The following is a 13,078-nucleotide window of genomic DNA, read 5'->3' as shown; positions in this document are numbered from 1 at the left end:
AGGTCAAAGGAGGGAAAGGAGATACAGGATAGGAGAGTGAGAAGGGGGGGAGAGGAGGTAAGAGGAGAGGGAAAGAAGGGAGAGGAGGAGGAGGACGAAGGAAAGAGGAGGAGGAGGAGGAGAACATAAAAACAGGAGGAGGAGGAAGGGGGTTGAGAAAGAAAGGAAAGGAAAATACAGAGAAAACAGGAAGAGAGGGGAAGGAACAGACAATAAGGGAGGAATGAAGGGAAGGGGTAAAGGTCCCGGGTCAAAGGAAGGTCAACACTTACGGGGGATGTGGAGCGAGCCGGGAATCTCTCCGTAGTTCTCCAGTTCCTGCGTGTCCCTCACATCAATAAGCGCGATGTCCCCGGCGACCTGCAGGGCGCGGAGCTCTTCGAAGTCCAGCTCGGTGCGGCGGTTGATGCGGCGTGGCGGGGAGGTGGTGGGGGGGTGCGAGAGGGGCTGGTGGCTGGGGGAGGGGAGCGGGGTCCGGGAGGTGCTGTGGGAGGCGCCAGGGCAGGGGTGGCGGGTGGTGGTGGTGGTGGAGTGGGCGAGTTGCTGGCTGCAGTACCCACACGCTGCAAAGATACGAGAAGGTTATGTTAGTAGTAGTAGTAAAGATGGCGCCACTATAAACACTTGCCTGCGCAATGACGGGCTGGGGCCGAATACCATCCAGGCCCCTCAAGCAAGCCTAGTATGGATAATAGTAGTAGTAGTAGTAGTAGTAGTAGTAGTAGTAGTAGTAGCTAGTAATATATAGTAGTAGTAGTAGCTAGTAATATATAGTAGTAGTAGTAGTAGCTAGTAATATATAGTAGTAGTAGTAGTAGTAGCTAGTAATATATAGTAGTAGTAGCTAGTAATATATAGTAGTAGTAGTAGCTAGTAATATATAGTAGTAGTAGTAATATATAGTAGTAGTAGTAGCTAGTAATATATAGTAGTAGTAGTAGTAGTAGCTAGTAATATATAGTAGTAGTAGTAGTAGCTAGTAATATATAGTAGTAGTAGCTAGTAATATAGTAGTAGTAGTAGTAGTAGCTAGTAATATAGTAGTAGTAGGTAGTAATATAGTAGTAGTAGTAGTAGCTAGTAATATATAGTAGTAGTAGTAGCTAGTAATATATAGTAGTAGTAGTAGTAGCTAGTAATATATAGTAGTAGTAGTAGCTAGTAATATATAGTAGTAGTAGTAGCTAGTAATATATAGTAGTAGTAGTAGCTAGTAATATATAGTAGTAGTAGTAGCTAGTAATATATAGTAGTAGTAGTAGTAGTAGCTAGTAATATATAGTAGTAGTAGTAGCTAGTAATATATAGTAGTAGTAGTAGCTAGTAATATATAGTAGTAGTAGCTAGTAATATATAGTAGTAGTAGTAGCTAGTAATATATAGTAGTAGTAGTAGCTAGTAATATATAGTAGTAGTAGCTAGTAATATATAGTAGTAGCTAGTAATATATAGTAGTAGTAGCTAGTAATATATAGTAGTAGGTAGTAGTAGTAGTAGCTAGTAATATATAGTAGTAGTAGTAGCTAGTAATATATAGTAGTAGTAGTAGCTAGTAATATATAGTAGTAGTAGTAGCTAGTAATATATAGTAGTAGTAGTAGCTAGTAACATATAGTAGTAGTAGTAGCTAGTAATATAGTAAACCAGCAGTAGCTAGTAATATAGTAGTAGTAGCAGCAAACCAGTAACACAGTAAGTAGAGCAACAGCCAGCAGTAATAACAGCAGTTGCTGTAGTAGCTAGCAATATAGCAGTTGTAGTAGTAGTAGTAGTAGTAGTAGCTAGTAATATAGTAGTAGTAGTAGTAGCTAGTAATATAGTAGTAGTAGTAGTAGCTAGTAATATAGTAGTAGTAGTAGTAGCTAGTAATATAGTAGTAGTAGTAGTAGCTAGTAATATAGTAGTAGTAGTAGTAGCTAGTAATATAGTAGTAGTAGCTAGTAATATATAGTAGTAGTAGTAGTAATATAGTAGTAGTAGTAGTAGTAGTAGTAGTAGTAGTAGTAGTAGTAGTAGTAGCTATTAATACATAGTAGTAGTAGTAGCTATTAATACATAGTAGTAGTAGTAGCTATTAATACATAGTAGTAGTAGTAGCTATTAATACATAGTAGTAGTAGTAGCTATTAATACATAGTAGTAGTAGTAGCTAGTAATATATAGTAGTAGTAGTAGCTATTAATACATAGTAGTAGTAGTAGCTAGTAATATATAGTAGTAGTTGTGGTAGCAGGACTTAGTTAAAACGTAAAGAAACAATATACAAGAAAATATGATAAAAGTAGTAGTTATAAACACATTAATTTATTAGTAATAGTAACAACAGCAATGATAATAAATATAGTAATAAAAACGACAAACAAAAATCACCACCAAACCAAGAAACGACATTACTGAGTTTTAATCGCCTTTAATTTTCTTCTTCTTTAAGTTTGTGATATCTCCTGTGCCGGGTAAGTATGCCTTCAAGACAGGTAGAGGTGGTGGTGGTGATGGAAATGGTGGTGGTGGTGGTGGTTGGGGGTTGAGGGTAGTGGTGTGGAGGTAAAGGTGGTGCTGGCAGTGGTGGTGGTAGAGGTGGTGATGGTGGTGGTGGTGGTGATGGTGGTGGCTGCCTTCATAGACTTGTCCTTCATTCATAAAAAAAATCAAGCAAGTGAATGGACAGCCTATTACGGTACACTTGAGAGAGAGAGAGAGAGAGAGAGAGAGAGAGAGAGAGAGAGAGAGAGAGAGAGAGAGAGAGAGAGAGAGAGATTCCACAACTAGATTTAGGAAACTCAATACCTCTTACGACATACATTTAATACCAAACTTCCTTGCTCTCTCTCTCTCTCTCTCTCTCTCTGCATGCTTGACATTCTTATCCTCGTTAGGAATTAACCCTGAGAGAGAGAGAGAGAGAGAGAGAGAGAGAGAGAGAGAGAGAGAGAGAGAGAGAGAGAGAGAGAGAAATCGTAGACCTACTGTGAGTCAATAAAGATAAGATTATCAGTTGGGGACACCCGCAGAGAGAGAGAGAGAGAGAGAGAGAGAGAGAGAGAGAGAGAGAGAGAGAGAGAGAATACAGCAAGGTGTGGGTATGTGCAATGTCAAATTCTCTCTCTCTCTCTCTGCCAACTACAAGGCCGAGAGTGACGCTAACTGATGGCCGGAGAGAGAGAGAGAGAGAGAGAGAGAGAGAGAGAGAGAGAGAGAGAGAGAGAGAGAGAGAGAGAGAGAGAGAGAGAGAGTATCATTTGGTCGATTTAAATCTTACCTTTTTAATTAAGATTCATAATATAACGACATACACCTGTGATTTTCCTCTCAACAATAAACACCTTGATTGAGTAAGTAGGCTGGTTGATTGAGTAGATGCATGTTAACCTTACCTCCGTCCCTTCATTCTTCCGTCTGATCTTCCCTCTCTTTCGTTATTTTTCTTTCTTTCAATCCTACCTTCTTTCTCACCCTATTTCTTCCTTCCTTTCCCTCCCTTTATTTTCATGCAACCCCCTCCCTCCCTCCCTTCCTTCCTTCCATGCAACCCCTTCCCTCCCTCCTTTCCATTTTCTTACCTTTCTTTCGTTTAATTTACCTCTCCTTTCATCCTTACCCCTCCCTTCCTTTCTTCCTTCATTCTTCCCTTTCCTTCGTCCCGGCTTTCTTTTCCTTCATACTACTTTCTTTCCCTCCTCCCCTCCCTTTCTCCTTTGCTTCCCTTTCCTACGTTCCCTTTCTATATAACTTTCTTCCTTCTGTCCCTTCCATCTCGCCGTTATCCGTTCCTTCTTTGCTTCACTTTCTTTTTTTTTTTTTTTCTTTCCTTCCATATTGTTCTTTATGACTTATTTTCCTTCCATCTCTTCATTCTCGCTTTTATTCCTTCCTTTATTTCCATCACTCCCTCCCTTTCTCCTTTGCTTCCCTTTCCTTCGTTCCCGTTTTCTTTCCTTCCACGCTACGTCCTTTCTATATGAGTTTCTTCCTTCTGTCCCTTCCTTCCTATTTTGCTTCACTTTCTTTCGTTCAGTTTTCTTTTCCTTCAATACTACGTTCATGACTTTCTTCTTCCCTTCCCTCCATTCTTGTCTTTATTCCTTCCTTCTTGCTTCCCTTTCATACTCTTCCTCCTCCCTTTTCCTTTCCTTCCAAACATCCTTTCCATTCGACTTTCTTCTTTCCCTCCATTCTCGCCTTTAGTCCTTCCTTCTTTGCTTCACTTTCTTTCGTTCATTTTTTTTTCTTTCCTTCCATAATACGTTCATGACTTTCTTCCTCCCGTCCCTCCATTCTCCCCCTTTTTCCTTCTTCTCTCCTTTTTCCTTTTCTTCCTCTCTCCCTTTTCCCTTCCTTCCTCTCTCCCTTTTCCCTTCCTTCCTCTCTCCCTTTTCCCTTCCTTCCTCTCTCCCTTTTCCCTTCTTTACTGCTTCCCTTCCTTCCTCTCTCCCTTTTCCCTTTCTTCCTCTCTCCCTTTTCCCTTCCTTCCTCTCTCCCTTTTCCCTTCCTTCCTCTCTCCCTTTTCCTTTCTTTACTGCTTCCCTTCCTTCCTCTCCCTTTTCCCTTCTTTTATCTCTCCCTTTTCCCTTCCTTCCTCTCTCCCTTTTCCCTTCTTTAATGTCTGTTTTAATATGTTCCTACTTTCCTTCCCACCTCCCTTTCTTCCCCTTTCCCCTTCTATAATATCACTGTTTCGTTACGGAGACATTTAATAGATAAACTGGGGTTGTAATAGTAAAAAAGTGCAGGACATATGAATAAAAAAGTAACAACACAAATCTCAAACGAATAAATAAGGTATAAAGAAAAAAAAAAAAAAAAGAAACAGGTGACGAGGAGACGAAAGACAGTGGTGAAAGGAGGACGAGGAGACAGCTAAACAGGTAAGTAGATAGGTGAGTAGGTAGGTAGCCAGGTAAATGGAGGACAAGGTGAAGAGGTGAAGAGGAGGAAGACACGAGAAAGACAAACAACAAAAATAAAAAAAGACTGAAGATGTGGAGGAGGAGGAGGAGGAGAGGTACAGAAGGAAGGGGGAGAGGAAAAAACGGATGAGAATGAGAGGTAAAGAAGAATGAGGAAGAGGGAGACACGAGGAGGAGGAGGAGGAAAAACGGATGAGGCAGAGGGAGACACGAGGAGGAGGAGGAGGAGAGGAATGGAAGGAAGAGGGGGGAGGAAAAAACGGATGAGGAAGAGGGAGACACGAGGAGGAGAGGAATGGAAGGAAGGGGAGAGGAAAAAACGGATGAGAATGAGAGGTAAAGGAGAATGAGGAAGAGGGAGACACGAGGAGGAGGAGGAGATAAAGAAGGAAGAGAGGAAAAGAAAGATGAGAAAGAGGAAAATAAGCATGAGAAAAAGGAAGAGAAAATGAAGAAATAAAAGGAAGGAGAGGAGGAGGAGAGGGACAGAAAAAGAAGGATGAGGAAAAGGGAGAGAAAATGAAGAAATAAAAGGAAGGAGAGGAGGAGGAGAGGGACAGAAAAAGAAGGATGAGAATTAAAGGAAAAGAAGGATGAGGAAAAGGGAGAGAAAATGAAGGAATAGAAGGAGGAAGAAAGGAAAAGAAGGCTGAGGAAGAGGAAAAGGATGAGTTAAAAGATTAGAAGGATGAAGAAGAGAAATAGAAGAATGAGTAAGAGGATTAAAAGGGTGAGGAAATACAGAGATGATGAGAGGGAGAGAAAACGAAGAACGAGGATGATTGAGAAGGATGAGGAAGAAGGGGAAAAAATGGAGAAAAGAAGAAAGGGGAAGAGGGAAAAAATGGATGACTAACAGATGAACAAAACAAGAGAATGGATAAACAGACAGACGAACACAAACACATACAGCTGGATAAGAGACAGTAAGATGGACACAAGGACAGACGGAGAGACGAATGGACAGGCACAGACAGACAAGTTGAAAGATGAATGGGTGAAAACAAACAAAACCAGACAGACAGCCAAATAGACAGACAGACGGATTGAAGGCCAGGCAAGTTGAAGAATGAAAGGATGAAGACAAACAAAAACAGACATATAAGCAGATGGACAGCAGACGGAACAGACTAGACAGACAGCTTAACAGAAAGACAGACGGCTGGCTTACAGAGGGATGCGACGCGTGGGATGCTGGACAATGATCTGGCAAGGGCTTCCATCTCGCTGGCCTATCCGAAGATGCTACTCTTCAGAAAACTCTTGGATAAGCCTTGATTACTCTTCTTGTTCGTCTTGCTTCTTGTATAATACTATTTGTTTCGTTTCCTTGTTTTTCACTTTCTTACTCGCTTGTTTTCCTGTGATATGATTTCCTCGTTTCTTTCTTTCTTATTTTGTCTTTTTCCTCTTGTTTCCCGTCTGACTTTCTCCTTTTTTCGCTTTCTAATTTCCGATCGTCTTATGTAATCCTCCTTTTCTTCTTTACTCGCTTTGCTTCGGTAGTTTTAAGGAGGTTAAGCTTTGTAATTCCTCTGTGCTTCCCTCAACTTTCTTCTTGTTATGGTGTTGTTATAGTGAGGGTGGTGGTGGTGGTGGTGAAGGGCCGTAGCCCGGAGTACAATCTCCGTCCTCTCTCCTCGCTGTGTACTTGGTATCTGGAGCCACGCCGCTGCTGCACTCTCTTATATACCTTCGCTCCTCCCTACTCCCTATTCCGCTCTCCCTATTGGTTGGCTCCTCCTCCTCCTCTCACTCTCCCCATTGCTCCGCCTGGCAACATTGTACGTACCTATTGAACTCTTCCTTCTCTTCTCCCTATTATTTTCACGCTCTCCATCTCCCTATTCTTCGTTTTCTTATTAGTATTCTTCCTCCTCCTAATCATCATCATCATTTCTCAAGCGTACTGTTTCTGGCACCATCATCTCTTTCTCCTCTTCTCCCTCCTCCTCCTCCTCCAACCTATTGATGGGTTACTCTCTCTCTCTCTCTCTCTCTCTCTCTCTCTCTCTCTCTCTCCACGTGTATTTTTTTTACATAAGGAATCCTTGCCAGATGAGAGAGAGAGAGAGAGAGAGAGAGAGAGAATCATTATCATGTTGGAAAGGTTAATGAGTTTGGGATACACCTCTCCCTCTCTCACCAAAATCTATTATCTTCCTTACATTACTAATCTTAATCAGTTGACCCCCTCTCTCTCTCTCTCTCTCTCTTTCTCTCTCTCTCTCTCTCTCTCTCTCTCTCTGGCGCCAGTCTGACCACTGTCAAGGTAGAAAAAGAAGAGGAGGAGGAGGAAAATGAGCTACAAAACAGGTCTTGCCTAAGGAGGAGGAGGAGGAGGAGGAGGAGAGCAGTAAGTAACAGTGGTGGTGATGGTGGTAGCAACAGCAGCAGAAGAAATAGTAGTGGTAGTGGTAATAGTGGCGGTAATAGTGGTGGTGGTAATGTATAGCAATCAACCTTTAGATAAAAAATAAAGGTAATGATGATACTACTTTTTTTTTCTTTTTTTACGTCTACGCCTATAGCGCCGGAAGGCTTGATTGAGGGGGCTAGATGGTAGTCGGCCCCAGCCCGTCATGGCGCAGGCAAGTGTTTATAATGGCGCCATCTTCTCTTGGCTCATGCTGCCCCCCGGAACTCGTTCTTGATTAATTTGGACGGTTTCCTCCAGAGTCCGGGTTGATGGGTGGTCTTCAGGACAGCATGTGGGTAGTTTTAAGCCACTCGGCGGTGACTGAAAAATCCGAGGTGGTAGCGTGGGGATTCGAACTCGCGTCGTCCATCACGCGGTGAATGTGGGCCCAGCACGCTACCACTCAGCCACCGCCTACCCGTAAACCCTACTACTACTACTACTACTATTACTAATAATAGTAGTAGTAAGACAACAACAATGCCATTTTTAAGACAACACCTGAGTTACCTGCCAGGAGAGAGAGAGAGAGAGAGAGAGAATTTACATAGCATCATCCATCACATTTTGGGTATACACACACACTGAATAACTCTCTCTCTCTCTCTCTCTCTCTCTCAACCTACGTACTAAATATATCTTTATCCTCTCGTCTAGACACGCACTCATCCACCCTTCCTCCCCTCCCCTCCCCTTCCCCCACCCATTCCTTTCCAATCAGCATCTCTACTCTTCACCTCTCCATCTTCTCCTTTTCCCTCCTTACATGTCCTTCTTCCCTTCCCATCCATTTTCCCTATCCCACCTTTCCTTCTCCCTTCCCCTCCTTACATGTCCTTCATCTTCCCTTCCTATTCCCCATTTCATACATTTTCCCTATCCCACCTCTCCTCCCTTTTTCACCCTTCCCCTCCTTACATGTTTCTCTTCTTCCCTTCCATTCCCATCCTTTCCCCTTCACTTTCCATACATTTTCTCTATTCCAACTTTCCTTGTTTTTCCTCCTTCACCCTTCCACTAATAACACGTCCTTTTTCTCCCCTTCCTATTCCCATCCGTTCCCCTTCCCTTTCCTTTCCATCTCTTCCCTTCCTCACATGTCCTTTTTCTTCCTCCCATTACTATTTTCCTATTCTCATCCTTTTCCCTTCATTCCTTTTCTCCGTTCATTTCCTCTACTCCTCTCTATCTCTTCTTTTTTTCCCTTGTCCCTCCTCACGTACTCTCCCTTTCCTTTCCTTCCCGTAATTTTCCCTACTCCATCTCCCTATCCTTTCCCCCTTTCCCCTCTTAGGTTATTTTTCTCTCCCTATGTCCTAACCTTTTCTTTTTCCTCACCCTGTTCCCACTTTATGTATTTTCCCTTCCCTTTCCTCCCCATACAAATTCTCTACTCCTCTCCATCCCTTCCTTTTTTTCCTCTTCACGTATTTTTCCTACCCCTTACTCTTCATTTACTTCCCCTTTTCCCTCTTTACCTTTTTTCCTTAACTTCAATTACTTTCCCTTCCCCTTCCCCTCCCTCCCATATATCTACACACAACCCCTTCTTCCCTTCCACCTGTTCTTTCCCTTCCCTTTCCACTTACGATATTCTACTTTTCTTTTCCCTCTCCATCCCTTTCTTTCCCTTTCCTTTTATCCCTGTCCATTCACTTTCATATGTTTTAATTTCACTATTCTTTCTCTTTCCTTCCCCTTTCTTTTCATTCCCTTTCCTCCTTTGATATTTCCTTTCGTTTCCCTTCGTTTTCTTTACTTTTCTTAACCTTTTCCCTTTCTCTGTTTTCCTCCCCCTGTAATAATCTTATCTTCTCTTTTCTCCTCCTATTTTCTTTCCCTTCCTTCATTTCACTGTATCCTCTCCCTTTCATTCTCCTCAATTCACCGCACTACTTAATCTCTTCCCTTTCCTTCCTTCATTTTTCTTTCTTCCTTATCCTTACCCTCTTTTAATTTCCCTTCATTTTAACCTCCATCTCTTTAACCTTCCTTACCCTTCATTCCCTTTAATTTCCCTTTCTATCACACCCCTTAACTTCCCTTCCCTAACCCTCCTTCCCTTTTCTCTATTCTGATCTTCCCCATCTCTTCCTCTACCTTCCCTTTCTCCTTATTTCCCTTTTTTTCCAATTATATCACCCATTCCTTAACTTTCCTCCCCTTCCTTTCTCCATCGTTACTTTCCCTCCTTCCTTTCTCCTTCCCTTCATTCTAACCTTCCCCTTCCCTCCTTTCCCGTTTATATTATCACTTCTCTTTTTTTTCCTTCCTTCATCTTGCCTCTCCCTTACCCTCTTTACCCTTCAACCTTATCTCTTCCCTTCCTTTCCCTTACCTTCTTTACCCAATTACTTCATTCCTTCCCTTTTCTCCCTTTCCTTTCAATATAAGATTCCTCTTCTTTTCCTTTACCCTCCTTTACCAATATATCACCCATCCCCTACCTTTCCCTTGGGCCAAATACCGATTTAAAAAAGGGACAAAAAGATAGGCTGCACGTGCGGTTAGGTTATGTAAGGCAGATCGGCGCCGCCCTCACTCCCCCGCCACCGCCGCCGTCATCACTGTTACCAGGCTGGGGAGGAGGCCTTGAAACCACTTACCCTTTTGGCCTTTCTCTCTCTCTCTCTCTCTCTCTCTCTCTCTCTCTCTCTCTCTCTCTCCACGTGTCTTCCCTTTCAGAATCCTTTCCATTTTTTAACTTCCCCCCTTTCAATGTTTCTTCTATTTCATCTACGTAGTCATCAAATTGTCCTCTACAGCTACTTCATATCTCTCTCTCTCTCTCTCTCTCTCTCTCTCAATTTCTACGTCCTTATTTTTCTATTCTTTTATTTTTATGCTCTCTCTCTCTCTCTCTCTCTCTCTCTCTCTCTCTCTCTCTCTCTCTCTCTCTCTCTCCCCTTCATTTCTGTTTTCCTTTAAAAAAAATCTCTTCCTTTTATCTTTTCTCCTTTTACATTTTTCTTTGGACTTGATATCACTCTACCATACGTTGACTCTCTCTCTCTCTCTCTCTCTCTCTCTCTCTCTCTCTCTCTCTCTCTCTCTCTCTCTCTCTCTCTCATTTCCTACGGGACTGCGTACGAGTGCATGGCGTTAAGGTCCAGTGTTCAGCGCCTTAACCTATTCTAGCCGACCTTGCCACAATATCAATAAGGCACCCGATAACACTAAGCGCCAGTCCCCTTCTTCGTGCCGGCAACACGTGATATCTGTGCGTGCATGGCTAGTGTAGTGACGCAGCATTGTGCCAAGACTGGATCAATGTTTGGGAAGAGGAGCAAAGGTCGGTATTCCCAGTCGCTTCCACCGCCTCTTCCATCAACTATTTCCTAAGGCCGAAAAGGTGAACAATCGTATTTTAGGTTCATGGTTCAGGAGAATGGTCAAATTGCCACCAGATTCATTTAACTACCCTTGGAGATCCCCATAACTCTTACAAAAGAAAGCCTAGTCAAATAGATGGCTACAGATTCTTCAACAATGATCGTGTAAACCGTAGAGGGGGTGGTGTCGCCCTTTTTGTCAAAAGCTACTTGCAACCTACTGACAAAACACCAAGAAACAGTAACGTTGAACATTTGTGCGTGCGAGTAAACATTGCAAAAGTCAATTTAAATATATCTGTCACTTACAGGCCTCCGGGGCAATCACTTGATGGCGATCTTGAAATGTACAACGTCTTAAGGCAGTCACTTAATAACAGCGACTCACTGATACTAGGAGACTTTAACCTCCCCCATATCGACTGGGCGACACTGTCGGGTACAGAAGGTGAGTCCCATAGAATGATCGAATTTCTAGAGGAAAATTATCTAAGCCAAATGGTTTCTGAACCAACTCGACAAAATAACATACTTGACCTTGTTATAGCGACCCAAGATAACCTAGTCAGTAATGTCACGGTAGGAGAACACCTCGGTTCCTGCGATCATAAACTAGTGCGCGTTGACATTAGAGCTCAAACATCGGTGACTGAAAATAAAGTTAAGGTGCCCAATTTCAAAAGAGCCAACTTCGTAGAAATCCGACGAAAACTGATATGCAACTATCAGATGACGGCAATGCAGAGGACGCCTGGCTAAACTTTAAAAATCACTTACTCACTCAGCAGGACACATTTGTCCCCTTGTGCGAGAAGCGAATTAACACTAATAACAGTCCACCTTGGTTTAATAGCGAAATTAAACACTCAGTCAAGGAGAGAAAATTGTCTTACAGGTTAAAGAAAGACCAAAGCACGCCCGAAAACATTAGACTTTACAATGATGCAAGGCGACGAGTAAAAAGATTAGTGCATCAGGCAAAGCGTAGATATGAAGAAAATATTGCAGCCAACTGTAAAAATAATCCGAAATCCTTCTTCAGTTACATAAACAACAGAAAGGCGATCAGAAGTGGAATTGGACCTTTAACAAACAGCGACGGTGCACTAGTGACTGACAGCCAACACGTTGCAAACCTATTAAATAATTACTTTTCCTCGGTGTTTAATAATAACAGTCCTCCCACCACCACCACCAACACCAGTACTAATGTAAATCCCGAGCATGCATTGTCTAACTTTGAAATAAAACCCGATGAAGTCCTTAAAGCCCTCAAATCACTTAAAACAAATAAAAGTCCTGGACCTGATAAAGTATATCCAACTCTGCTGAAAGAAACAAAGAGCGAAATACTCTCCTCCCTCACAACCGTATTCAATATGTCCTTGCGACAAGGCATTGTCCCTTCAGATTGGAAAAAGGCTAACGTGACACCGATTGTTAAGAAAGGAGACAAAAAAGTACCAGGTAATTACAGGCCCATTAGTCTAACTTCGGTTGTAGGTAAGCTACTTGAGGGCATAATTAGAGACAAAATTGTGAGTTACCTTGAAAGCCACTCATTAATTAGGGACTCACAACATGGCTTCCGAAACAAAAGATCCTGCCTATCAAATCTATTAACCCTTTATAACGACCTCTTCACTGTTTATGACGTAACCAAATCACTGGACGTAGTCTATCTTGATTTCCAGAAAGCGTTTGATAAAGTCCCGCATCATAAATTACTTTACAAATTAAAGCAAATAGGTATTAACGGTCAGGTAAACCAATGGATCGCGAATTGGTTGAGCAACAGACAACAAAGAGTAGTGATTGACGGATTTAACTCAGAGTGGGCGCCGGTCACTAGTGGCGTCCCTCAGGGCTCGGTTCTTGGCCCAGTGCTCTTCATTATTTACATCAACGACGTGGATGTTGGACTCAATAACCGCATTAGTAAATTTGCAGACGACACAAAGATTGGTAACTCGGTTCTCACTGACGAAGACAGGCAAAGCCTCCAAGAGGATTTGCACAAAATTTCAGCTTGGTCGGATAGATGGGAGATGCCCTTTAACGTAGACAAGTGCCAGGTCCTTCAAGTTGGAACGAGGAATGAGAAGTTTGATTACGAAATGCGCGGCGTTAAACTCAAAAGCGTTCAATGCGTCAAGGACTTGGGGATCAAAATAGCGTCAAACCTCAAATTCTCACAGCAATGCATCGATGCAGCAAATAAAGCGAACAGAATGTTGGGCTTCATTAAAAGAAACTTTTTATTTAAGAATAAAGATGTAATACTCCCGCTCTACAACAGTTTAGTCAGACCCCACTTGGAATATGCGGTACAGTTTTAGTCTCCCCACCATGCAAAGGATATTGCTAAATTAGAAGGTGTTCAGCGTCGGGCAACGAAAATTATCCCTTCCTTGCGCAAC

General features: G+C 42.4%; 1 protein-coding gene across 3 annotated transcripts in view; it reads right to left on the bottom strand.

Annotated features, from left to right (window-relative positions):
• LOC126990175 (uncharacterized) overlaps positions 1 to 13,078 on the bottom strand; it is a 53,039-nt gene that overhangs the window by 23,037 nt on the left and 16,924 nt on the right. For 2 of the 3 annotated variants that reach the window (XM_050848729.1, XM_050848730.1), the window contains one exon: positions 273 to 563. In XM_050848729.1, the coding sequence (XP_050704686.1) occupies positions 273 to 563 (291 nt within the window). Of the gene's footprint in view, positions 1 to 272; positions 564 to 6,078; positions 6,570 to 13,078 lie in introns of those variants that run through there. The other variant, XM_050848731.1, reaches the window with a different exon arrangement.

Source organism: Eriocheir sinensis, unplaced genomic scaffold, assembly GCF_024679095.1.
Source record: "Eriocheir sinensis breed Jianghai 21 unplaced genomic scaffold, ASM2467909v1 Scaffold1472, whole genome shotgun sequence".
NCBI lineage: Eukaryota > Metazoa > Arthropoda > Malacostraca > Decapoda > Varunidae > Eriocheir > Eriocheir sinensis.
Note: the sequence above shows the minus strand (reverse complement) of the source record. Positions and strands in the feature narration are given on the sequence as shown.